This window comes from Lagopus leucura, unplaced genomic scaffold (assembly GCF_019238085.1).
Source record: "Lagopus leucura isolate 7727_CA_CO unplaced genomic scaffold, USGS_WTPT01 Super-Scaffold_73, whole genome shotgun sequence".
Lineage (NCBI taxonomy): Eukaryota > Metazoa > Chordata > Aves > Galliformes > Phasianidae > Lagopus > Lagopus leucura.
This window is the reverse complement of record NW_024962252.1, coordinates 38277739-38304347: the sequence shown is the minus strand read 5'-3', so window position 1 is coordinate 38304347 and position 26609 is coordinate 38277739. Positions and strand designations below refer to the sequence as shown.

The following is a 26609-nucleotide window of genomic DNA, read 5'->3' as shown; positions in this document are numbered from 1 at the left end:
TGTTGGGGGCTTCTAATTGATCTCTGATGGATCCTATGTCATGTCCATGAGTCAGCACTGTGGCTTCTCCAAAGTAAAGAAAGATTTAGGGTATACTAAACTGGTTTGATCAGTATTCCATATCACGAAAATTGGGGCATAAAGTCAAGATTTCTATTAAGAATTTCATCCAACGAATTTTCCTTGCACACCAGAACCAGTGCATTTGGAAAAAGCCTGATTTGTTATATTTTGTGTAGCCACACCAGCTAATGAACCAGACTGCATGGAACTGCTTCAGTTCTCCCACAGGAAGCCTGGGTGCCATCTTAAGCCCACGAGAGCCCTCTGCAAGGAACTGTGGATTGCAGAGAGCACGTGCTCCTCACACCATTTTGCAGCAGCCATGCTGCAGTACTGCAACAGGACACCGCTGCACTTCTTGCTTCTCACACAGAGCCCTGAAGTTGCTGCGTTCAACACAGAAGCCTCCTTCTAATGGTAACGTGGGCGATTATTTGCTCGAGAATCATGAAAACGCACTTGAAGATAAACCTAATTTGCAGGCTTGATGGGTATGTCATTTCTGCTTGAGTTTTTTTTTTTTCATTTTCCTTTTTTTCTTTTTATTCTTTTACTACAGTCTCGTTCAATTTGACACCACCAAGCTTAACAACATATCGGGGCAAAAAACGTATTTTAACAAACACTTTTAGCAATAACAATAATAATAGCGAATCGGCTTCTGTATGCTCAGACAGGAGCCATCCGGCCCCACCGCCGAGCTGCTCACAAAGGCAGAGTCCCCACACAGCAGCGCCGGGCGGTGCTTAAGGCGTGCCGCTGTCAGGGCCCGCCCCCCGCCGCCGCCGTGACGGGAGGGCGGCTTCCGGGCGCCGAGTTGGAAAACGGTCGGAAGTGGAGGTGGTGGCGGTCTGCCGATGCCGTCATGACGCAGTCAGTGGTGGTCCAGGGTAAGGGGCTGTAAAGCGCGGAGCTTTCCCGCCGCCCCCGGCCCTGCCTGAGCCTTGTCTCTCCTCTTTGCAGTGGGCCAGTGCGGGAACCAGGTGGGCTGCCGCTTCTGGGACCTGGCGTTGCGGGAGCACGCGGCCGTCAACAAGGTAACGCCGCCCGAGTGGCGCCCGCTGCCTGTTACCTGCTCCGGTCTGGTCAGCTTTCTCGAGGCTTTCCGCCTGGAGGAGCGCAGACTGAGTCTCTGAAGGCCTTCGTTACCAGGGTTAACTCGCCACCTGGTGCCCTGGCAGTATAGCAAACAAAGCAGCCGTGCTTTGGAGGAAGTTTTTAACACAGAGGGTGGTGACGCACTGGAACAGGTTGCCCAAGGAAGCTGTGGATGCCCCATCCCTGGAAGCATTCAAGACCAGGCTGGATGTGGCTCTGGGCAGCCTGGTCTGGTGGTTGGTGACCCTGCACGTAGCAGGGGGGTTGAAACTCTGTGATCATCGTGATCCTTTTCAATCCAGGCCATTCAATGATAAGCTCATCTTTCCTACCCCATGCTCATGCATGCAGTGCCGTCAGAGTCACTGTGCTGTAAAGAGGGCACGGGATTATGCTGAGTGCTTTCAACAAAAACACATCCTTCTTGGTATTATTATAGAAATACTGCTCCTAGCAGATACCTTCAGTTAACAGAGGTGATAGTGGGCAGTCCTGAACGCCTTTTGCTGAAGTAGTTGTAAAAAGGCAACAGGTGGAGTTCCTGTGTGTATTGAGAGTCTCTTAGTTTACGTGTTACAGATTTTCCAAACACTGTATCATCAGGTCTTCAGAAAAAAAAAAAAAAAATGTGACTGTGTGTTAAGTTGACAAATATCTTTAGCTTTATGCTGGGAAAAGTAATTTGCACAGCAGCCCTCAGCAGGGAGTTCACCAATGGAGCAGTCTGCTTTCACTTCTACAGAGCATGGTGGGCGTGACTGTCTCCATGTCACATCACTAAGCTGAATTAGCTAAACAGCAGCTTTGTGATTTAATAGTTTCATTGGGATCTTCAGTAAAATCCGAAATATTTAAAAATGAAGTAAAAGTATTTGTTTAATCCTCTGCTGAAAAAAGGAAGAGAAATCCTGGTTACATCCTCCTGACAGTTTTTAATATCAACTGATGCTTGAGTGAAATTCAACTAAGCTGCAACAGGGGTGTTCAGGTTGGAGATCAGGAAAAGGTTCTTCACCAGAGGGTGGTCAGGCACTGGCACAGACTGCAGGGCATTGGCCATGGCACTGAGCTTGCCAGAGTTCAAGAAGTGTCTGGACAATGCTCTTGAACATAGGATTTGAACTTTGGGTGGTCTTGTGTAAAGCCAGGATTTGAACTGTATGGTCTCTGATGGTCTCTTCCAACTCAGGATATTCTTGGGTTCTATGAAATTTTCTTTTTAATGCTGGCTGGAGCTATCTGGATTGGACATAGATGGTTCACCCTGTTTGGAGAGTGGGAAGTTTGGCTGGTGACCTCTAGGAATTCACTGTAACCTAAGTTATTCTGTGAAAAAGCACTGAGTACTTCTGACACACCATCTTATCTTAAATTGTCTATTTCCAGAAAGGAATTTATGATGAAGCACTGAGCAGTTTCTTTAGGAACGTAGATACAAGGTAAGTCTTCTTATCAGGAAACTGTGGATTTAACACAGCAGATTAACAATGCTAGCATATCATCTTAACCTAAATTAAAACTCCTTTTTTTCACACCAGATGTAGTTTGCATTAGAAAAAGGTTTTGCTTTTTTGTCTTCTCAAGGCACTACCTTTTCATTATATTTATTGCAGTAGTTAAATGTGTTGCAGGTGTTTGGTTTTGCTTTCCTTTCCTTACATCGGAAAAAATGGATAGTTAAGATCTTTTGCTCAGGATGAGTCTGCAAGCTGTCTGAATACTAACTTAGCAGCATTCACTGAAGACTTGTAAATGGAATTATTTATAAGGTGGTCAGAAATGGCTGTGTCAATTTTTAAATCTATTTTATTTGACTTTTATCTGTAATTTGCTACACAGAGCGGTGGCTGTGATTTAAGTTGCCCAGTTCATACCTTAGGAGCATTTCATTGTATGTCTGTCCAGTTACAAAAGCTCTTCCAGTTTGCTGATAAGAATGGAACAATTGGACACCTAGGTATTACTGTTACATTCCAATTAGAAAAAAAGCATTAGACCAGCCTTTGTTTCCTTCCATTACACAGCGGAAGCACAGCATGCCATTTTAACTAAAATGGCATTGAAGTAGTGTTTTATCTCAATTCTTTTCTTAGAAGAGTATTTGCTTAGAATATTCTTTTCTTTTTTTTTTTTAATCCAGAAGATCTAGTTGTAAGCAGTGTCTGTGTTTTTATATGTGCCAGATGGAACCACTGAACTTTCAACAGGTTGAGTGCAATTTCTCTGTAAAGGAGAAGGATTTACCTTGTTGAGCCCTGTAGAAGTCCCATGTCACTGCAGTCTTAAAACCCTGTGTTAGAAAAATGACAAATTTCAGTTTTCTATGCTACGTTGTATCACTTCTCTGAGTAATTAATGTAGGTGGATTATCATGTAAGGAAAGTCTGTAAAAACACTGGCAGATCTAGACAGACTCGCTCTTTTTTTACTGATTAAATGGTGTAGGATTGGAAGTGGCTTTATGTAAATTCTCTGATTTGTGACTTGTCTACAGAGCATTTTACCACTAGTGCTGAAATAATGAGGGATCTGAACATCTGCACTCCTAACTCTGCTGTCGACTGCAGTAGGAAGATGCTTTGGTTGCCAGTGAACTGCACAATGGAAAGAAAGTTTTATTTGTTTATTTTTCAAGTAAAAAATGTGTTTTCATCTGGGATAGAATTACTGCCTGAAATCACTTATTTTCATACTTCAGTCACTATATTACAAATTCTTTTGCCCTTCCTTTTCCTTTCCCAGGGAATACAAATCACAGCTGGCAACTGAAGCTATTGGCATACGTTGTGGAGGGATGTGGTTTTTGAGTTTAAAAGCTTTTTGGTTCAGTCTGCAAAAATTCATCGACATGATGATTGCTCATCTCGTGCTTCAAGAACACACACCTTCTACAGTAGAGGCTGCTGCTGGTATTCATTTTCTAGAAACCAGATGTCAGAGTATTCAGCAAAGAGAACAGCCTGCTGTATTCATGTCAGCAATGGCAAGAAGATTGGCTGTATAAGATGGCTGTATAACAATAGCTATTAGAAGCATCTTAGATCAGGCAAAATAATTACCCAGATATACAGTGAACGTATGAGATGACAACGTGTGCTAATGGGCTGATTGTATAACACAGTTTTCATGTTTGAGTGTTCTAGTGGTAAATTGAGGCACCCAAACATTATTAAATATAGAAGATGATGTCTTACTCCAAAGATCATGTGTATTTTATTCAATCAGCAAGAACTAGTGGTTATAGGATGAGCTCAATAAAAAATGTATGGCTTTATATGCAGAAAAGATGTCTTAGATAATCCAGGGAGACTGTAAGGAATACAGGGATTTTTATGAGCAGCTGAATGCGAGTGATTGAAAGTACAGGCAGTCATGAAAGACCACAAGGACTGGTAAGAGAGAGATAAAGGTGGGCTTTTCTTGCTATTGTTTATTTTCTCTCCAGGTTTTGTTAGTCCCTGAAGAGAAATAGAACTTACTCTGGCTGTGGACTCGTACATTGAAACGCATAGGCTGGAGTAATCAGTGTGAGTCCTGTAGGCTGCTGTGAGCCGCTCAGCTAAGGAGAAGTGTTTGGAAAACTGCTTTGGGTGAGAGCATAGGAGCTCCCTGGGGAATCCCTTGCAGGCCCATCCTCCCTTTTTTCACTTGTTTGTGATGGGAATGAGCACAGTCAAAACATTTAGTGCTTTCCACTGTTGTTTTAGAATGTTATTGCTATTGAGTGTAGAACACGATAAGACGTACTTTGATTTGTTTAAACCTAAGGCTGATTGCCCCCTAAACTAGGTGGATTGAACTATCTTCCAGCATCCTTTTTCTTTTCTGTTTTGGGTTTTTTTTTTGTTTGTTTGTTTTTTGTTTTTACAGCCTTGAATGCAGTTGGACCAGAATAGACTATCTCATCGTTTGAGTGCAAAGCACCAGCATTTATTATGGGGAAGAAATATGATTTTATGCAATGCACAGCCCTGTGGGCTGATTCAGTGCAACCAATCCTGGAAAAAAGGCTGATAAAGCCTGTGTCAACACAGCATGGTTTCTGAGTTAGTAGATCTTAGTGGCAAAATAAGTCAAGCACAGCTCTGTCCTAGTGCAGTTGTACTGCTTTCAAGCCTGGAGCAGTAGAACAGTGCTGTGCTTCCCCCATTGAAAGTGTAGCAGCGTTATCTGGTGCAGTGTGTTCCGCTATGTGATGTAATGTACCACATGCTAGGAAAAAGGTTGTTGCTTTCAGTTTTGGCAGTGCTTGTAGAATTAGAGCAGAGGCTCTATGGGAGAGGAAACTTCCTGTGCTTTCCTTTTTCATTCTCCTGAAGTACTGCTTAGGATATTTCTTATTGAGATTGTATTCTGTAACTTTGTTCTTTGGGGAAAATATGAGGCATGTTGTAGCAAGGTACATTTCAAGGTGTTTGTTACTCTGAACAATAAAAAATTAAGGAGGGAATTCCAATATGTATTGCCTTATTTTCTGTTACAGTTCTAAACTTGGAATGTTGTTTTTGTTTTTCAGAAGTGCTGGTAATGGTCCTGATATTTACAAAGGAAAAATTTGTTCTTTAAAAGCACGAGTAAGGCAATTTATGAAGACTATTATTTTTACACCACTTATTTATGTCTGATTGCATAGGGATTTTCCTAATACTTCGTATGTTTTTAAGTATTTTGAATAGCAAAATTTCTAATAGTAACTTTATGGTTTGGGGGAGTTTTGCTTGTTTTTTAAAGTACAATTTTAATAAAACAATTGCAAATAGTACCAATTATTTATTTAAACAAAACAAAACTAAGAGATGTGGGTTTTTTTGAGCCACTTAAAGTGATTAAGAAGGAACAAAACCTGAAATGCACCTGTTTTAATTCCTTTGCTCCCAAGTATTTGGGAAAAGTATTTTTACAATGTTAACAGTTGCAGGATCTGAAATGCTGTGCTATTTATGGATTAGCTAACAAAGCAGTCAGGGTGAACTTGACAAGTTGTTTAGCAGCAACTCTCTGAAGCACAACAGTAACAACTGTACCTTTACTGCTGTAGATGTTTTTCCTTACTTTGTAATTATTTCAAAGATCAGCTTGCTTACTGACTGAATTTCAATGCTTTTCTTTCTCACAGGCACTGTTGATTGACATGGAGGAGGGTGTGGTGAATGAAATTCTGCAGGGACCGTTGAGAGATGTTTTTGATAGTAAGCAGCTTATCACAGATGTTTCTGGTTCAGGAAACAATTGGTGAGATTCTCTTCAGAGCAACTAATTGGATAGCTTTTGAAAAGGGGAATGATAACGGTAGCATTCTGGTTCATTCTGCTGCAGCATATTACCAGTGAACTTTGGAGTCACTGTCACCTGGAGGAGGGCTTTGAAAACCATTTTACAGAAAGATAATTCTGCTGATAAATCATTTTGTATGCTTTTTTTTTTTTTTTTTGTTTTTCTTTTTTTTTTTTTTTTTTTGCTGGTGCTGCTTGATTATTTTTTCCAGAAGAACAGGTTTTATATTTTTGTTTCTTTGGAATTCAGTTGCTTCCATTTCTCTGTCAGAGTCATAATCTAGTTTGGGACTGTGCATCTACCATGGAAATAAGATGTTCAGATTTCTAAGCATCGTGGTTGCTGGCATAGTGCAGATAAATTACATTATCAAAAAGAGAAATTCAGAAGAAGATTCATTAACATAATAAATTTCACATTTTCACTGATATGCTAATGTACCTCTGGTAACATTCAGTCCAGCACAGGCTGAGAATCAAATGATTAACAAATATACTGAAGGTATATTGGGAATAGGCTCACCACCTAACAGCAGGCAAGTGTGCTGAGAATGATCTGTTTGGTTTCTTTGTCACTGGTAGCAAATGACTCACCTAGAACTCAAATGAAGATCAGAACTCTATTATACAAGGGTATCCTCATTGGTAACAGATGTAACTTTCAGATCATAGTTAAAATTTGATCATTCATGGATATTTATTTTCTTACTGATGTAAAATGGTAATGCAGGCTCAAAAGCTGTGAACTGATTGCTACTTGCATTCTCAAATTTAAAACCACATCTCAACTCCCATGTTTCTGTGATGTAGTCAAGTTTTGCAGCTAACAAGTTGGGGGTTACATCCAGCTGTGGACTCTGAATTATTAAGCAATACTATACGAAACATCAAAGAGAGGGAGTTAAATACAATGAAAACTGAAGATTGGTTGTTAGAGTGTTTTATTTTGTTTTTCTGTTTTTAAAGTACTTTTCTTATCCTCAGGGCTGTAGGTTACAAGGTGTATGGCTGCCAGTACCGGGAGAACATCATGGAAAAGCTGAGGAAAACTGCAGAACACTGTGACTGTCTGCAGTGTTTTTTTATAATTCATTCTATGGGAGGTGGTAAGTATATCTTTCTTTGTTAGTATGGTTGTATCTGCCACAGGTAAATAAAAATGAAAGCCTAAGTCTTGAAACAAAGATTGCTGTAATCATCTAATCATGAAGAATATGAAATAACACAGTCCCTGAGGAGCCCTAATCATGAACTTTTACTTTGCTCAGTGCTACCTAGAAGTACAGCTTAAATCTTAGAGACAAGAAAAGACAGTGGATGGATCAAAATAGGTGGCGAATACAAGAAAAAGCTGAGTAATACTGATCAGAAGGGGCAGTTGCCTCAAAACAGTGACATCATTGTAGTGATCAAGTTTTTAATTGTGGGGAAGTGTTTTCAGAAAGGTTTTGTAGACTTCTGATGTTGCTTAGCTTCTGTTCTACTTTAGTTTTGTTGTTTGTTTGTTTGTTTTTACATTTCCTTCCACACAATTCTTTTTGCATTCACTCCACCTATTTTGTTAATAAATCTGAAGGGAGAATCACTCACATCCTTTCTGTGTTGCCACTGAGCAATCCTCTCCCAGAAACTTGAGGGTAGCAGGTATTATAAACAGCTATGATATGGAAATAGACTCTGAAAATAGCTCTAAATATGGTGCAAGAGTTTTATCAAAGGCCTTTTTTATGGTCATTTGCTTAATTTGAGAAGGAATTTCCATTATTACAGAAAATAGCTGTGTTGTTCATTGTCTGCTGCTGAAAATGTTAACTGTATGTGACAGGGAAAAAAAAAAAAAAGCAACCTAATTCTCTGATTTGAACTTAATGCTATGAGGAAAAAAGTATTTGTACTGGGGCAAAGGGGTTATTGTTTTAACTGTTTTAACTGGAGAACAAGAGAGTTTTATAAAAAAATCCTCAAAAAAAAAAAATTTGAATAATTTGGATTGGCTCAATATTTTTTAAACAAATATTTCAAGATTCAAATTAAAGATTTTAAAATGCTAGGAAAGAGCAGAGAAATTCTGGTTACATATCAGGACTCGTTGCATAAATGCTTAAGACTATTCACTTCATCCTGTCTAATAAAATATGAGAAATATCATTTAGTTATTTACTTGTCTTTGAAAAAGCTTGCTTCTTTCTTTCATTCAGATAGCTCCTGCTGCCTTCAAAATGCTGGAATATACATAAAATTGAAAACTAGTATGTTTCCAACATATGAGACTTAATGCTTGTAAGAACTTGGAGGATTTTTTTAATCTTCTTTCATTCCATCGTTGTTCCTACTTATTTTTAGGGACAGGATCTGGTCTTGGAACTTTTGTACTGAATTTGCTTGAGGATGAATTCCCAGAAGTGTATAGATTTGTTACTTCAGTTTATCCCTCCGGTGAGGATGATGTTATTACTTCTCCATATAACAGTGTTCTGGCTATGAAGGAGCTTAATGAACATGCAGACTGTGTGCTACCAATAGAGAATGAAGTAAGAAATTACATACTATTTCTGTCCTTTTCTTTCTTATTAGATTGCATTGATTTGAATGCCAAGTCTTAAAAAGAGAGTCTTTGTTTATTTAATCATAATTGCGCTCCTCGGTAACTTGCAGACTTTTGAAGTGAAATCACTTAAAAGATGCTCTATACTTTGTTTCCACGTGCAAAGTAGTCTGGAGTGATTTTTCTTTTTGTGTCTTATTCAAAGGTAAAAAGTGAGATGCTCTTGTTTACTGACGCTGAGCCTCAAATCTTTTAGCATCGTTTTGTGTGCAGTATTGTTTAAGTGCTTACAAGAGGAATGACTAATGATTTCAAATTCAAACTGACTTCAATTTGAAGTCAAAGTTCTGAGTCAAACTATCTATGTTTGTGACAAGGAAGGAAAGGATGTTCAGGAACGCTTCAGCCAGTTGGAACTGGTCAAAAGTTGAACATGTTTGAATCAAAGTTGTAATGTTTGAACTGTCAGTACCATATCTTAGTTTTTTTCTTTAAGATTAAATGAAGTGGAAAAATAGGGGTATGGAATTTGGGTGTTCTGGGGATGAGGTTTGTATGCTTTCTGTTATTATTTTTGTCCGTGTTTCTTTTTCCTTTCAAAGTCTCTGTTTGATATAGTTAATAAAATTCATCAGATGGTCAGTTCTGGGAAGGTGGGGTCAACTGTGAAGCCAAACAGCTTGGTAACATCAAGTGCAGGTACTACAAGAACTGTGCAGGAGAAGCCATTTGATGCAATGAACAACATTGTAGCCAACTTGCTGCTGAACCTGACAAGGTAAAGTCACAGATCACTCCTCTGTACAAGTAATATTGCTAGAGGCAGTGTGTGCTGCAAATATGTGTGCCTGCATCAACTCAGTATTGTTTTCTATTTGATATTAGTCTTGTTAAGAATCATTTCTTAAAGTAATGAAAATCTGAAGTGTTTGAAACTATTCGTATTGCAGTGGTGTTGCTGTAGCTGTGATAGTCTTAGAACTGAAGTAGGAGAAGGTTTTGGGGCAGGATATTGTCTTCCATTAGTGCCTAATAGTGCCCAAGGAAGTTAGAATTTCTAGGCCAATGTTATTATTTTATAAATACCATTTGACAGTTGTTCCTAAACTGTCTATTGCTGTAAGGAATTCTTGCTGAGAAAGCATTTTTAAAGCTGTGGTCTGAACAGCTTTTCAGGGCTGCTAAGTCATACGTGTTTCATTATGTACTATCCTATTTATTTAAATTGGTATCAACCAGTTATGTCTGCACATTAAAGAAGAATGCTAAGAACTACAATCAGGAACATTAAGGTCTCATTTTTGATCATTAGTTGTTCTACAATGAAAAGTGTAAAGAAATAAGAAGAGCAGTGTTACTGCCAAATGTGGAAGTTTAATAATTATAGATAACTGTTTTATCTATAGATATTGTTTTACTGTTTTATTGCAGGGAACAGTTGAAGTGTATATTTAATGAATGTTTACATTATAAAAGTGACTTGCTTAGTTTATAACTATTTTGTAACATCTGTTAACTTTTCAGCTCTGCTAGGTTCGAAGGTTCCCTTAACATGGATCTTAATGAAATCAGTATGAATTTGGTTCCATTTCCTCGGCTTCATTACTTGGTTTCAAGTTTGACTCCTCTGTATACACTGGCTGATGTTAATATACCCTCTAGAAGGTAAGAAGAAAACTTTGTTGTGGAGACTTTACAGTTGAAGCTTAATTTCTTAATTTTATCCATAGTTTCCATTTAATTAAAAAAAAAAAAAAAAAAAAAAAAGAATTCTATAGCAAAAATAAAGGCAGAAGTCCAAAAGGGTTTTAAAGCCTGCCACACTGGAAAATTCATCCTACTCATTTGGAGAGCACTATTTGTCCCTGTTCTCATTAATGGTTGAGCCAGCAGACTTAAAATGTTTTTACTATGTCTATTGGGAAACAATTCTGCTGGGAGCCACGTATTTCTAGATATTAAATAGAACCCACACCATTAAGTTATTTTGATTTTGCTGTCCTTATGTGGTCCAAGATTAAATGTACCTTTATTTCCAAGATTTCAGGAAATTTGAAACCCTGAAGGGTGGGTATTTTGAACTTCTGTAGCCTGCTTTAATAGAGTAGATAACTGTTTTTATCTTCACCTAGGTTGGATCAAATGTTTTCAGACGCTTTTAGTAGAGATCATCAATTAATTCAAGCAGATCCAAAGCATAGCCTCTACCTTGCTTGTGCACTTCTTGTTCGAGGGAATGTGCAGATCTCAGACCTTCGCAGAAACATTGAAAGGTTTGTAATAGCACACAAAGTAATCGTGTTATTTTTCATATAAATATTTTTCAGTTGTCCAGGGAATTCTCAGTTTTTCATCTGAGGAATTTCAGTACCAATTAAGTACTTTTTGTAATGTAAAGTAATTGAAGAAAGATAGAAAGAAAGAAAATGTAAATAGCTTTCTTAACAAGTTAGAGTAAGTCGTGGCATTCTTTGATTTCCAAATAAAGGGAGCTGACTAGGTGTGCCTGTTCTCCTCCCCTCCATTCTTAATAATTTAAAAAGATGAAGGCTTCCAGAGGTCTCCTGCTGCTATGGGATTTTGAAGGAATAGGCTCTCTGCTGTAGTTCACACTCAGTTTCTACCTTTTACACTATTGTGACCTATGTAGTTGCAACAGGAGAGGTGGAACAGAGTGCAGAATGGAAGCAGATGGGTGCATAAGGAAAAGTTCTGAGCATCAAAATAATTTTACCTATATCAGGTAGACTCATCCCCACACATTTACCTCTCTCATAAATCTATGTGTTTGCAGTTGCTTTTATAGACATACATGCTTGTAACTTTACTTTTCAAACCCTGATATGTTAAATTAACAAAATTGGTGTTTACTGTGTGAATTTTAAATACGTGCTGTTTCAGTCTGGGATCTAAAATGCCTTATTCAAAATGCTAATTCTGACTGGTTTACTTAGTTGTGAAAGCTTCAGAATTAACCTTTGCTAACTGTTAGCAAAGGAAACTTTGGCTCTGTTCTCTTTATATTTCATAAGTAACTGTACTCTTTCTTATCACAGGTTGAAGCCTTCTCTGCACTTTGTATCGTGGAATCAGGAGGGCTGGAAAACTAGTTTGTGTTCTGTACCTCCTGTGGGCCAAACCCATTCCCTTCTAGCTTTAGCAAACAACACCTGTGTGAAACCAACTTTTATGGAACTCAAAGACAGATTCATGAAGCTCTACAAGAAAAAGGTATGGCTCTGTCGTAAGTATGTCATCCACAGCCACCAATCATAGCATCTTGGATTACAGGGAAACAAATCTTAGAATCATAGAGGGACTGCTTAAAAGTAATATTCCAAGATTTTTTAACTGTGATATCTATCAAGGAATCATTCTAACAGCTGCTGCTTAAAAAGAACAAATCCCTTATTAACCCATACCCTACTAGGGGATATATTTACTTCTTCAGCCATGAGCCAGTATCCAGTGGATGTGCCTACCAGTTTGTTGAGGTCTACCAAAGACAAAATATGAACAGGTTAATATGTAAGAAATCCGTAATACCGACTGTGATTCCACAGATTGTTACTGAAGTTGTTAATTATGTAAGCAGGGGTTGTCAAGGCATGTCTTCAAATCTGCTTATACTTTTATACAGTTCTTCAGTGCAGGCCAAATAATACTTAGTGAGGCAAATAGATTACGTTATATGCCAGTAAAGGGAGTAACACTGAATTCATTATTCTCATAGGCTCATCTTCACCATTATCTGCAAGTAGACGGGATGGAGCAAGGCTGTTTTTCTGAAGCCATATCATCCTTGTCTGACCTAATAGAAGAGTATAACGAACTGGATGCCACAAAAGGTGGCTTTAGAACAGCCCCATCAAGATTGAAGATAGCTGTGTAAAGAAGAACTTTGATTTAAAAAAAATAAAATCCCCAAGCATCCAACCACTTCAGTTAACCCAAATGAATTGCAGAGCGCCTACCTATTGTCATTCTAAAGCGAGGCTGGGAAGCTGCTTTCTCAGCTCTCTGAAGTGTCACATGAAGTGACAGGCCCAGCCTGTAGGAAAGGTTTGAAGGCACCTAATTATGGCAAATATCAGTAACGTTCTTCCAAACTGTAGAGTAAACTGACATGCCATATGCTGCAAAGAGAAGAAAGAGAAGTACTAGCAGCCAAAAGGTAATGCTTTTCCCAGACTTTGTGCTTACAGTGAACTGAAAGCAAGCCTTGGTTCGAAGAAAGATCACTATTGCTAGCTTTTTTCTTTAGTTGTTTTTAAAAAGCAACGAAGAGAAGAAAAACTGCATACTCTTCCAAGATGAAAGCAATCCTCTAATGGAACTTGTTTCTGAAAATTTGCAGACAAGCAGTCATTTTGGAATGCTCTAAGCTATGTTCATAATTTAAAATTTTTTCACTTCATTGTTGTACCTAGCTGTATTAGAGTATTCTGAGCTGATAGTAAAGTTGATGGTTTCAGGGGGGATTTACCAAAATGCATTTTCTTTGACATTTTATATTTGGAGCATTAATTAACATGTTATTTTAATGATTCATGTTTATAAATGGTGAATTGCACTTGATAATGAGATGATATAGCATACCTCTGAGTGAAAAACACACAGTAAAGACTGTTAGGTAAACAAAGTTTATATGTTTAAAGAATGCAAGTAAAATAGATGTTTTACTATTTATAATTACCAAGGTCGGTAGATTTCTATATTACATTATATTAAGAACTTTTGCAGAATGTACAGCTATTTCCTGTTTACTTTCCAACCTTGACTTCTTCAGAACGCAAGGACTGGTGAACTGTTACAAATCAGAGTGGGCCAATGCAATGATCTAAACCTTGAAATCCTTTTAGCAGAGTTTGAATGGGTGTATAAGTAAGCACAATTTTCAGTGTATGAGTCCAGAAATCATCCATAAAACCTTGTAATAACACTTTTTTGGGGTTTCTTTAAGCATTCCAAATATGCATTTCCTTCAAATTTTGCAGTTCTATTATCTGTAGCTGTCTTACGTCTTCCTTTACAAAGGACATTGTTTATATTCACAGCAGTAGAGAGATTATCTGCTGTAAAGAGCATTTGGGTCTTACAATTAATTTATCCTGTTTACAACAGCATTCATGTGTTTTGCCTTTGAAGATGCATGGTAGAAGATGTTAGTTTGAGAATCAAGAATAATACATGATGTTACAGGGTCAGTTTTGTTTTGTTTTTTTGTTTGTTTGTTTGCTTTTGTATAGATTAGTCAGAGCATCTGTGAATCTAAATGTATTTGTCTTGTTGGACAAGGTGTTATGGTAGGTTACCAAGCAGTCTCACTGTGCTTTCTTGAATTACAAAGAGTTTTCCTTTTGACAGTAGTGTTACACACACAATTCTTGAGAATGTATTTCCATATACTGAAACAGTTAAGTTTAAAAGGATACCTTCCTACGTGGATTTTTCAAATGTGTTTTTTTAAATGAATATTTACATTTATAGTTTGACTACAAACATTGCTGGGGTGACAGATAATGCTGGTTCTTCAGGATGTGAATGTGCTTGTCACCCTTGCAGCATGTTACAGTCAGTGGTGTTAATTCATAAAATTTTGAGTTCAGAAAATATATCTCCTGGATCACTGCAAATCCTCTGGCATACACAAGATGTTATCCACATCATCTTCCACTTGAAGAAGCCTTCATTGGGGCACTCAAACTGGAGAGTGATCATTTTGGACTTATTAGGTACGCAGCACCTCTTGTCCATACATACCCCACAGAAAGTTAATTTGTAGCTTTGTGTAGTTGAACATCCAGAGAAAAATAGTTTCTCTGCTCTAGGGAACTGGAATGTTGGTTGGCATGTTTTTCCTTTTGGAATCTGTAAAACAACAACAAAAAAAAAGCTTATGTTTTTACACATGGAAAACAGACCATGAAAAAAAACTTGTGATGTTTACATAGAAATATGTTGAAAATTACGCCTACTAAAAGCTGTCTTATTTTTCTTTCAGTAAACAAATAAAAATATTTTGGTTGGCCAAGCAGCGTGACAGCACTTGGAAATTATACATCTGTAGCTTACTATTAAGAGTTGGCAACTCAAGGTAGAAAAAGGAGAAGTGTTGTTTTATGACTTAAAAGTATTTACTGATACATCCATTTTTCCATTACTTCTGACATTTTTGTTTTCTACTACCAAGTCATTTTACGTAGGTTGCTCTGACAGTAATGCCTCCTATTTATTTCCTTGGAAATTGCAGGAGATGCAAGGAGTAAAATAACACTATACAACAGGAAATTCTCAGCTACGAAACAGTGTTTTCCAGCATAGTCAGCACCATTAGCCATGCATTTTTACCAGTAATGAAGAAGAGCCTGCATGCCACGCTCATAAAAACCTGCAGCCTGTGGAGGTGGCCCACAGTTACCCACATACCACCCGCGCTGCTGATGCCTCACTGCTCTCACTTCCCCTGTTTGGTTTCCATAAGTGTTCAGCAAGCATTGATGAATGTCAGTGGGTGCCACTTCTCCCCATGGAGGAATTCAGTGACACACACCTTTGCTTCATGTGCACTTATGTATCAGATGCCTTTGTTTCAGACTGCCCCTCTGCAGCCTTCAGTCATACAGCAACAAAATGTAATGGAATATTGATGGGAAGGTTCAACTTCTACTCCCATACCACCAACATCTTTCTCTGATGTTGTGGGCCAACATAATCAAATTGGAAGTGTTAATTTTGGAGCAGCCCTCATTTATGAGAAGATACCTTTATTGTCTTCAGGATATTGGTCAGACAAGGCTGGATGAAGCATAATCTCTTCTCTTTTTTCATTTCACACTTCTTGTTTTCATTGGTCACTCTGCTGGATATACCAATGCCACAGGTTCTGGAACACGGTGTCCAAGGAGTTGCCTGCACCAGGCACTTCTTCTTTAAAACTAGTGGTAAGTTTCTGTAAGCTAAAGCAGCAATATATTACTTACGCAGCAGAATAACCCCAAAAGGATTAACTGAATATAAAAAGGATAAGCATTAGGCTTCTGCTCATGCAAGTAAATCTAAAGATGAGGCCTTAAAAAGTTATTTAGACGTCTTAGCACTGAGCTGCCTTTAAAATTTATTGACACTCGTATCCTAGCAAAGGCTATAAAACTGCATGTGCTGTATGGCCCTTCTGTTTAATATGAAGAAAATAGTGTGTGAAAAGTTACCTGTGGAATTTTTATAAAATGGTCAGAGTGGAAGAAACATTGATTATTTAAGGCTAAATACAGTTCAAATGGGAGAGTGATGTAACCATTAGTACCAATTCCTGCTAGACACTGTGAAGACCAGGTTTTGTTTAAGAAAAAAAAAAATTGTGTAGAAATTCTTGGTGTCTGTGGAATCTGCATTTAGATGACATCTGCATGTTAGATGACTGGCAGAATTACAAGGATACCTTTAAAGTAGACATCAATTTTAAGATCTCTTTGCAATAAGCAGATTAAAAGCCTGTCCCAGATCTGCAGTAAATAAAGGGAAGTTTAATGTTTGCGTATACTTCATACATTTTCAAAGTATAACCTCTGTACATCCCTAAATATCTAAGTTAGGTCAAAGTTGGACAAGGAAATCCAGAAAACATCAAGAGCAATGAAGAGAAATCTAGCACTTGTTATCCATGCTAGCAAGGGAATAAATAAATAAATAAATTAAAAATATATATATATATATGTACCTCCATGTAGATATTAGCCCATTGAGCCATTGATGCAGTTGATGCACAAATTTGCATGGTAATTTGCTTTGCTGTACTGGGAAAGGGAAGGGGGAAGACCTCATTTTGAAGCAAAATTTCAAGGAGATTTCTTCAGAGGAAGATAGGGTGAGGAAGAAGTTTATTATAAACACTTATTTTGGGTTTTTTTTGCACATTTGCCATTTCCAAATACTCTCACTGGCCCAAAGTGTCACTGGGCATTGGCTCCCCATGCACCTACCTAATGTGGGTCAGATGTTTTGATTACCATTGTTGTCAATGCGTGTCCCTCTCTGGTCGGATTAGTAACACTCTCTAGAAATGCACTACATTTGAACTTGGTTGCTTTTACTGAGTGTGGTTTTACTCACTGCATCAAATAGATTTCTCTAAAAGGTCTCTGACACTAGGTATTATAATTTCGCAACAAAGATGTGCTTCATTTTTCATTTTTGCAAACTTGTATAACCGCTGTTAACGTTTTAGAAATTGTCCAAACTGAACTTCAGATTGTATCTTCAGTCTGTTTATCTGCAGATTGGCTCATGTGCTCCTGCAGTATTTGGGGATTTTTTTTATAAGCTTTTTTGGTAAGCTTTGTGATCCCTTTTTATTGTATTGATCCATGTTGATGATTCAGGCCATAATTTCCCCATAATTTAAGTTGCCACGAAAGAAGCAGCTCGGCTTTCTGATATCCATATTAGTTGAAATGAAGATGTATTTTGTAATGTAAATATGCACATGCAAAGGGAAGGAGAGAACAGAAGGCCTGAGGGGAGGATCCAGACATAGGGAAGGGCCGGGAAAGCTGCTTCTGTCAGTGGTCCTTTCCCAAAGTAAATGAGAGTACTGCAGCAGAACAGGAACAAGGTTGAAGGGAGGATCAGCTGACCATAGCAGAACTGCGTGGATAAAATGTGTGGTTTTGATCACACTGCATAGGGAAGAAATTGGAGGGAAGGTTGTCCTCACAGTGAGTGAAGTTTTGTGAGTTGAGGAAAGCTGCTAAGGCAGTCTATAATTTCCTGCTTTCCATTTGAAAATGGAGCCTGCAGTGTTTTAATCTGTGTCTTGAAAACCAAGATTCTCTACCACCACAAAGGGAGAGAAAACAGGAAAGCTCCTGGGCTGCTAAATGGCTGTCCATCAGCAGCCCTAATAAGGCAGATCTGACAAGCAGTGAAATTCTGCAGAAAGATGGGCTAAAGGTAGCAGTGGGTATTCCCTATCAACAGAAGAAAAAAGGCTTTTTGCTTTTCATATGCACTGAGTTTAGAGAAAAGAATCTGTGACTTGAGAGTAAAAGGGGCAATTGGGACAGAGCAGACACCCTGGCAATGGCCATGATGGAGAACAGGAGTAGCCAGCATGCAGTCATCCTGGCTGCTGCAGCAAGGACACTGAAGCAGGCAAGGCTCGTGCACAGATTTGTTACCAACATAGCAGGGCACACCTGACATCCGCCTGTAGTTGATTGATTGAAGGTGCTTCTGTCCTGGGCCACATACCCTCTGTCCAGTCTTCTTCCTACCAGTGCCACTGGAGCAGGGACTTGATGCTAATTTTGGTGTGAATACAGGAGTACATCCGATCGCACCACTGATACACAGGCACTTGTAAAGCGGGTTAGGCTGGAAAGTCTGCCCATTGAGATAGTAAATGCCATTGAGCTCACACCCTACAGCAACCAGATCTGCAAATGGTAAACAGAAGTTACTAACACAGTGGGAGCACTGGGTTCTTGCTCACTAAGTGCTTGATGCAATCATCCTTTCCTGCATTCTTAGCTTCAAATTCTTCCCAGCCCATGCACAATTTTGTTTGACCTCAATGATAACTACAGCTGTCCTGCTTTAAATTAGCCTTGTAACATATCAGCAAATAGCAAATTTATGCACAGTGAGCTGGTAGGCAGAAAGCATACAGTCCCTGCCCTGTTCTCAGATTCCCCAACCAGTGTGCATTTGTACAAATCACACAGCACAGAGCTGCATGGCTCCGCCAAGCCGGGCTCCCACCCTCCTGGATTTGCAGAATAGAACGTGAAAGAACGACTTACATGCACACACGCCTGTTTCATACCTAGGCTCATCCTGCGAGTAGTCGCAGTAGAGACCCTTGTGGGGATCACAGATGTCCACCTCATTGCAGACTTCTCCAGCCTGCTTGGCGCAGGCCTTGCAGCAACCACAGCCGTCCTTCAGCAGGCTCACCCCGGGGCTGCAGGTGGGCACTGGTGGGCACTGGCAGGGCCAGTGGCACAGCTCGGTGCGTGGCTGAGCCTCGCTGCTCTCTGGACGTTTTTCACCAGGCCTCGGCTGTGAGCGGTGGGCTTGCGCCCTGCAGAGAAACTTACATACAGTGGGATGGTTTGAGAGCTGCGTGTTCTCTGCATGGCTGGTACAGCATAAAATAAAGCTCCTAGGGTCACAGGATCCAGAAAAGTGAGAAGCTACAAGACTTTGGTAGGGGGAACCAGTTCCAACAGTGAGCGTGGCCTACTGCAGGTTTGGAACACTGCTCGTTGGTCATTTCTTCGTTAGGACAAAGCCCACAGCAGATAAAGTAAGGAAAAAGCATTTTAAAACCAAAGGTAGATCTATTTTAATTAGTCCTTCCTACAAGCCTTATATCAAATTAACTACCTTCCAACTCACCCCGCTGCTCAGCAGCCAACCTCTTGTGACACTTCTGATGGCCAAAGCTTTTGGAAATAGGGAACATTCAGAGGGTTACTTTGGCTCAAAGCAACACTTCAGGTGCTTTGAAAGGACTATCATATTACTTTCAAGTTCTTTTGTGCTAGCTGCAACAACTGCATCCTGTGACTAATTAAGGGAGGCTGGTAATTGTACTGAGCTTAACAGGTAACTTTCTAAACGAATAACTACTTGGATTAATAAGTGTTCCTTAGGCCTAGAGCTTACTCTGCAAAAATGGAGCTCTGAAAGAGGTTTACCTAAGCAGCAGGAAGTTAAGATCTAGTCAGAATTTGCAGTTTCCGCATTCTGTCTCAAGAGTTTGCATCTAAATATGTCCTTAGTAGTTCTTGACTCATTTATTTATCTTTCTGAGGCACTGGGGAAGATTAAGTCTGCACAGTATGAAAGGATGTATTTGAGACAGGTATTCTGTACGTTTTTATGGAGGATTACATCTCAAACATGCCAGTTTAGATCTTAGCAGCAGGTATTTCCATGCTGAGTTTCAGCAGAAATGCAGGCTGTGACACTGCTGTTCAGCAAGGAAGGACATGTAGGGAATGGAGGCATAGGCAGTGCCGGCATGTAAGTGGAGTGTAAACCTAGGAGCTGCTCTGGCCTAGCAGCTCATGCTGCCCAAAAAGCAGGAGAGAAAGATGAGACCTAGGCCCTCATCACCTACCTGTACCACCATCCAACCCTGCAGGGGGTTGAAATCAGATGATCTTTAAGGTCCCTTCTAATCTAAGCAATTCTATGGTAAAGAAAAGGAGGATGTTTTGTATTTTTCAGGGCACGCACAGTCCCAGCTATCCATTTCTCTCCATCCCTCTAGCTGTAGGGCACCCCTGGCAGAAGGGAGGGGCTGCGGTGCTGGTTGGGCTTTCAGGTCTGCTCTCAACCTCTGCAGAACTCAACATTACATGTGACATATCACATGAAAGCTTTTGCAGCATAATTGAGCTGGCCTAATTGCATGGCGCATTAAATGACCTTTTAAAAGGCTCTTTTTTCTACCATTAGTTTCCATTTTTTATGGTCATTTGAAATTATACTTATGCTATCTTAATCCACACTTACTAATGAAACTCCGAAGTAGTAGTTTTCAAGTCCCTTTAGCTGTCTGATTTTTAAGATACATATTAATTCAGAAATGCAGTTCATACATTAAATGAATAATGATCTCTCATCTTGCATTCCACTGAGAAGGCAGAAGATAGTTCCATAAATGTAGTATTTTGCTAACCATTAATCATTTGCTGATAAAGGATTTCTTCTAGCCTTTTTTCTCTAAGTGCAGCAATAATACAGAAACAAGTAATTTCAGTTTACTGTTTTTCAAGCACCTAACCTTTTCTCTAAAGCATAGCATTAATTTGATGAACGCGTGCATAGGAGCGTTAAAGGCTATTAAGGGCTTGTTCTGGGAACACTACATGGAAAAAAAAGGTGTTCCCATAAATTTCACAGTATTCAGGAAGGTCTGGTTGCTTTAGGAAATTCACTTTCTTGCTGCTCAATGGGTTTTTCTTCTTTTTAAGCAAAGTATTATTATTATGAGTTTGGCCCTGTGCCAACAATATGAGCGTATGTGGTTTAAATCAGGCATCTCATTTCAAAATGGGTACGTGTAGCAGGAAATGATCTGTGTGCTTCATCCAGTAAGTTTAATTTGTACTACAAATTACAATGTGCTTAACACCTACGGAATTCTATCTAAGCAAGTGTTTTCTCTTTCCCTTTTTAGGAACAGATGTCAGCTGAGAGGTGTAAGACTTCAGAGTTGCCCCATAAGAAAACAGCACTGGGTAAGAACCTGTACATTTTAACTTCAGAATTAGAGAATAGCTCGGTCTGCCTGAACAATCTTCAAAAATGTTATGTGATGATGGAAATTCTGCTTATCAAATTTATAGGCCTGATATTTTCTAATTCTTGTATCCAAAAGCTTCTCTACAAAGCTATCCACATCACACAAGCCCGCTGCGTATTTTTACTGATCCTATGCACAGATCAGAAAATGAGACCATTGTATAGCAGCCCTTCATATGCTGTTGCTTGTTTTTGTGTGTTTTAAGGATTGAACAAGGTGTGTATGGCATAAATAAATAGCAAAAGTAGGCGACATTTTATTATTAATGTTCAGTTATATCAAGCTAGCTTTAAGTATTCCGAAAGTTAGCAGAGTCAGTCAGTCTCTTGGAAATTTTCCATTTGGAAGTCATCTTGATCATAGAGGAGAAATACGCTGAGTACAGGTAACGTGTATTTTCAAAATGAAGTAAATAATGAAATTGGCCCTTGACACAGATCTCTTCAGCAATAGTTATCATTTAATATTTTCTCATAACAGACACAACATAACCCAGCCTAGATGACTTTCTAAAATGCAGAACTATCTGAAAACAACTTACTGGATGTGTATACATAGATGTATGTGGAACATGAGCATGGACAAGATGTTTACTTCCCTACACTGTATCAAATAACCATTTGTGCTTACATTGTGAAAAAAGAAAAGAAAGGGGGAAAAAAATGCATGGTCACTGGCAATTTGAGCTTCCCTAACACTTCATTTTCTGAAAGAGTCATATTAATATACAGGATAGAGAGAAAAAAATACCAAGATCAGGACAGATGCCATAAATAAGCTGCACACAAAATTTTTTCAGGAGTAGGGAATGTCTCCTTATTCCTTAGGAGTAATTTGCTTCTCTGAAATTTATTTTGTTGTTAAGCAAATAAAACCTTTAAACTCAGACAGGGTGAGGAATGGAGAAATCTTTTTCTCCTATTTAATGAACTTACCTGCTGGGTGCAGGGGATGATGAAGATAGTGGGAAAAAGGAGCCACCGCATGTTCCCGCACACTCAGAAGTGGAACTGGGAGATAGGGAGCAGGCTGGGCTGTGTCAGAGCGAGCACTGTGCACAAAGCTCTCCTCTGTCTCCCTTGCCAGCCCGGCTTTCCTCAGCACATGCACGAACACATAGACACATTCACACTTGGAATTCTCCACTTCACGCAGATCCAGCTTCACACTAAATCTTCCAACCTATCTTCTTTCCTCCGTCCCATGCTGGGGTCCAGCTTTTCACACCCTGCTTGTTGCCATCCAGCTGCTACAGCAGATCCTTCCTGACTAAACTGAGGTCGGGTGGGGTGACAGCTGATTCTTAAAACCTTCCTGCTGGAGATGTAGTGTTATTTTTGACTTGTATTCAAGACCATGTTGCAGGAATTTCTGAAATTTGAAGGGCAGAGCCCAAAATACCTGTATTTGTCGAGGTGAAGAAAGCAATGTTTCTCAGTGTTTCTCTAGTGTGTTGTGCCTAGCAGAATCATAACATAAAAATTAACACTCTTGATACAAGCTTTCCAAATAGGAAAAGAGAGATGCTATGGTATGTTATAGTGCTGGTACACACTTCATACTGCTTCTTTCCTACTGTTTTCTCCTTGAAGCGCACAACCTGTCCTACTGCCATGGCACCCTGCTGGAACACCCTGCTAGACCTTCTAGCTCCCCAGCTTTCCTCTCCTCAGTGCTGCTGAATTGATGTACTTGACTTTTATGCTAACAGCTCAGTTCATCGTTTGTGCTTTCCATGCAATGCTTATATATGTAGAACCTAGGTTTCTCTTGCTCTCAGAAATCTCTTCTGTACTGTTTTGTAGTGTTATCTAGATTGGAAAAGACCTTCAAGACCAAGTTCAGTCATCAAGCTGACCTACTGAACCTCATCACCAAACCATGTTCCTTAGTGCCACTGTAGCATTTCAGAGCACATCTTATTTTATAGGACTGGTGGATAGCTGAGGTGGGAGGGGACCCAGGAGTCATCAGGCATCTTGTCTAGCCTGTGCTCCAGCAGCGTGAGCTCTGAGGACACTCTTCCCACTTTCCAGCTTGGGAGAAGTGGGAAGTGTTGGGTTGTGCGTTATCCTGCCAGGACCACAGGGGAGCACAGCATTCATTGGGAATGTGTTGTTCCTTGTTGCATCCAGGAATGAAACACTTGGCCAGTGCTGAGCTGGGAATATCTGCAGAATGGGAATGTCTTGGTAAGCAAGAGATATATTCATATAGGATTACCCATTTGTTTTTTTTTTTTTTTTTTTCTGGTTTATGAGGCTGGAATTCACTTGGAGTGCAGTACCTTTAAGATAAGAGTGAGACTAAGATTGATCTTTTTGAATTTGAGATTCATGTTTTCCTTTATTAGTGTAAATAAGCTGAGAGAACCTGCTGGGTTTGAGAGGGGTAGGAGGAAGATTCCACACTGGGGAAAGTGGGATGGTATTAAAATGTGACTGTAAGCATCTGGGTGGCTTCCCACTTGTGTGCAAAGCAACCTGCATGCTGCTTCAGCCCAGGCAGGGCTGGCTGGAAGGGCAGCACTCCTGCTAGCAGCACCAAGCTCTCTGAGGAGCGCCATGCCCTCCTTGCCTCTTCCCAGAGCAGCCACATCAATCAGGCTGGGCTGCCCAAGCCTGCAGGACGTGCAGCACGAATTGTGGATGACAAGGAGCCACGCGCAGACAGCAGCACTGACCCCTTTGCATCAAAAACACGCCAGCGCTTTGCTTAGCACTGGGTCTGTGTCTCCCTTAGTCCTGGCTCTGGTTTAAATAAATAAGGTTTTTGTGCCCTTTTGCTCTCCTGCAGATCTTCAGCAATCTCCCACAACTTCAGATTTAATGTCCTCAAGGCTGAGTCCAGACCCAGCAGAGGTTTATCTGTATGCATCCTGCTTGCCAAACCTCCCTTGCAGATCTGATTACACAAAGCATCATTCATTTTCTGAAATAAACCTGCTCTTTTGTCTGGTGCCATTCTAGTACTACCCTGATGGAAAATGTAATTTGATTTTATATTCAGTAATCTCTGCATATAGCATGCGTTGTGAAATATGCCATGTAAATCCATTGTCTTAAGAGGCAGAGATGGAAAAGGAAGGAATTCAAACCCATAAATGATTATAACTGTTTTCTATAGCAAAATGCCATCTCAGACAAAATGCCATATACGTTCACTGCTGATATTGCTATAGGCTGGGATTTTCACTGCTTCTCTGGGGCTCAGTAGAGCCCTTGTGACAGCACCCAGCAAAACCAAGGCTGGGCTTGGCTGTTTCACATAAATGGGTGCCAGTCCTGGAGTCCATTTGTCATGTACCAGTGCTACAAAAAGACTCTTCTGTTTCACTCAGTACAACCTGCTGTGTCTGTTCAAAGACAGATGAGTAAAAAGAAACAAGCACATTGTATGACAGCATATTGCCCTTGGGTCACCTGAAGCATTTTCTTACATGTAGTTTGGAAATGCTGCCTCCTCCAAAACAGCTGTGCAGGCAGTGCCATGCCTCCTGAGAGCTGTCCTTGTGGCAGTGGGGCTGCACTGCACACACCTCCCTCCTGGCAGTGAGACTGTGCCCGTTCTGTGTGCAACACTGGGATCCCCTGCAGAGGAATGGAAATGCTCTACGCAAGGGTAGCTCTGATATGTTCCTTGCTGTGTGTTCCTACTTCAGCTCTCATCCACTTCCAAAATGATTTATTGCGCTTCTCAGAGCCAAAACATGGGACCCAATTGATCAAAATATTTAGCCGTTGATTTAAGATGTCTACAGCCCATTTTCAAAACTGGCTTATGCAGATGGGTGTCTTTATCCTGTTGCCTTCTAATGAGCCTCAGATTAAGAAATGATGCAGTAAAGTGTATCTTTTCCTACAGATGCATCTCTGAAAAGTTTTTTCTTTCCAAGGCTATTGACCGTGTGAAAAACAGAAATTCTCTGAACTGCTTAAGTTTAATATCTGTCAGCAAACGCAGGCTTAGCTCTCCCATTAGCTGACCTTTCAAAAATACTGTGCACATTGAGCAAGATTGTCCTACGCTCAGCCCAGCTGTGGGCTGATTCTGCGCAGCCCATCTGGTGAGCCACAGGCTACAAAACACAGCTCAGGGAGAGCAAATGGAGTAAAAATGAAGATCAACTGGGGACCTACCAGACAAAGCAAAGAAGTGTAACCACACTGCACTAACCCGTTACGTGCTGAAATTGGCTGGTTCTACCTATGGAGTAGTGGCTCTGCTTTCTCTTTTTAATTTGATATTGAATTATTGGTGCCAGAATAAACATGGATGAACTGAAATTGCGTGATCCAGTCCCCAGCACTGTGCAGAGCATTCCCTGCTATGTGCTGGGGGAGAAGTGTTGTCACCATGCGTGTTGGGACATGGTGGCCAACCTCACATACCAGGAGATGTGTGAGCTGTTGCAGAGCCTAGGTAACTCTCAGAGAGTTTCCACTGTCAGATATAGGTGTCTTGCTCCAATTTGTAGGAGGGAGAGGAGGTTGCAATAGGAAGAAAGAGTAAAGTAGCTTCCCAAGCTCCTCTGCTTTGCACACATAGCTTGTGTGCCAACTAGAAATATTCCTGATGGAAACGAAAACAAGGTCCCAGCCAAAATCCTACTCAAGGCCTCCTTGAGGTGAGAGCATGGAAGAGACACAGGAAAAGGACTGTATTTTCTCCCAAAACACCCACTGGGGATTTTTTTTCTATTTTATTTCCAGTTGGTATTATTATTATTTTGAGAAACATCTCAACTAAATATTGGTGTATTCCACTGCTATCTCCAGATTTACTTTGGCTCCAAATCACCTGAAAGACAAACTCAGCTCATCATTCTGTGGGGAAAGTGTCTGAAAGCCTCTGCAGAGATACCTGTAAATTGTTGGGTTTTTTTCATGCCAAGTGCCTGTCACAAGGGGGAGAATTCCCCACAGTGGGCTCTCAAAAGCAGCAGAAACATGGGAGTTGGCAGCAGGAAGCATGAAGAGCGAGTGCTGGGCAGGCACATCCAATCTGAGCAAGGGGCTCTCAGAAATGGCAGCAGCCTATCTATCTTCTGGCTTCACATAGACGGTGTAAGAAAGGGCATGAGGAAGTGAGTTCCCACCCCGGTCCTTAGACTGTGTCTCTCAGGCTCTGTAGATCAGTATCCAAGGGAAAAAAAATTCCTTTCCTCCTTATTGCAGAAGTATGGAAAATAGTGTGGAATTTCTTTATTTTACCATTTAAGAATCTCACTACAGATTGCGCATATGAAAGAGTGCAAAAAATCATGGAAAACTCTGATTAAACAGCCACATTTGGCTTATTTTCAGTTTCC

The 26609-nt window shown here is 40.0% G+C and overlaps 2 protein-coding genes across 2 annotated transcripts; one reads left to right on the top strand and one right to left on the bottom strand.

Moving 5' to 3' along the window:
• Positions 1–866: 866 nt before the first annotated feature.
• TUBE1 (tubulin epsilon 1) lies at positions 867–13921 on the top strand. Its single transcript, XM_042895252.1, has 12 exons — positions 867–953; positions 1027–1100; positions 2548–2600; positions 5678–5735; positions 6278–6393; positions 7419–7540; positions 8778–8965; positions 9582–9757; positions 10504–10644; positions 11112–11252; positions 12036–12210; positions 12713–13921. Exons 1-12 carry the CDS (start codon positions 929–931, stop codon positions 12869–12871), a joined length of 1428 nt encoding a protein of 475 aa, XP_042751186.1. The 5' UTR covers positions 867–928; the 3' UTR covers positions 12872–13921.
• Positions 13922–14526: 605 nt separating this feature from the next.
• Positions 14527–20403, bottom strand: CCN6 (cellular communication network factor 6). The gene is made up of 5 exons (XM_042895254.1): positions 20363–20403; positions 18783–19063; positions 18177–18416; positions 15745–15938; positions 14527–14850 (listed from the first exon to the last, which is right to left on the bottom strand). The coding sequence occupies exons 1-5, from the start codon at positions 20401–20403 to the stop codon at positions 14569–14571; spliced, it is 1038 nt and encodes a 345-aa protein (XP_042751188.1). The 3' UTR covers positions 14527–14568.
• Positions 20404–26609: the final 6206 nt, after the last annotated feature.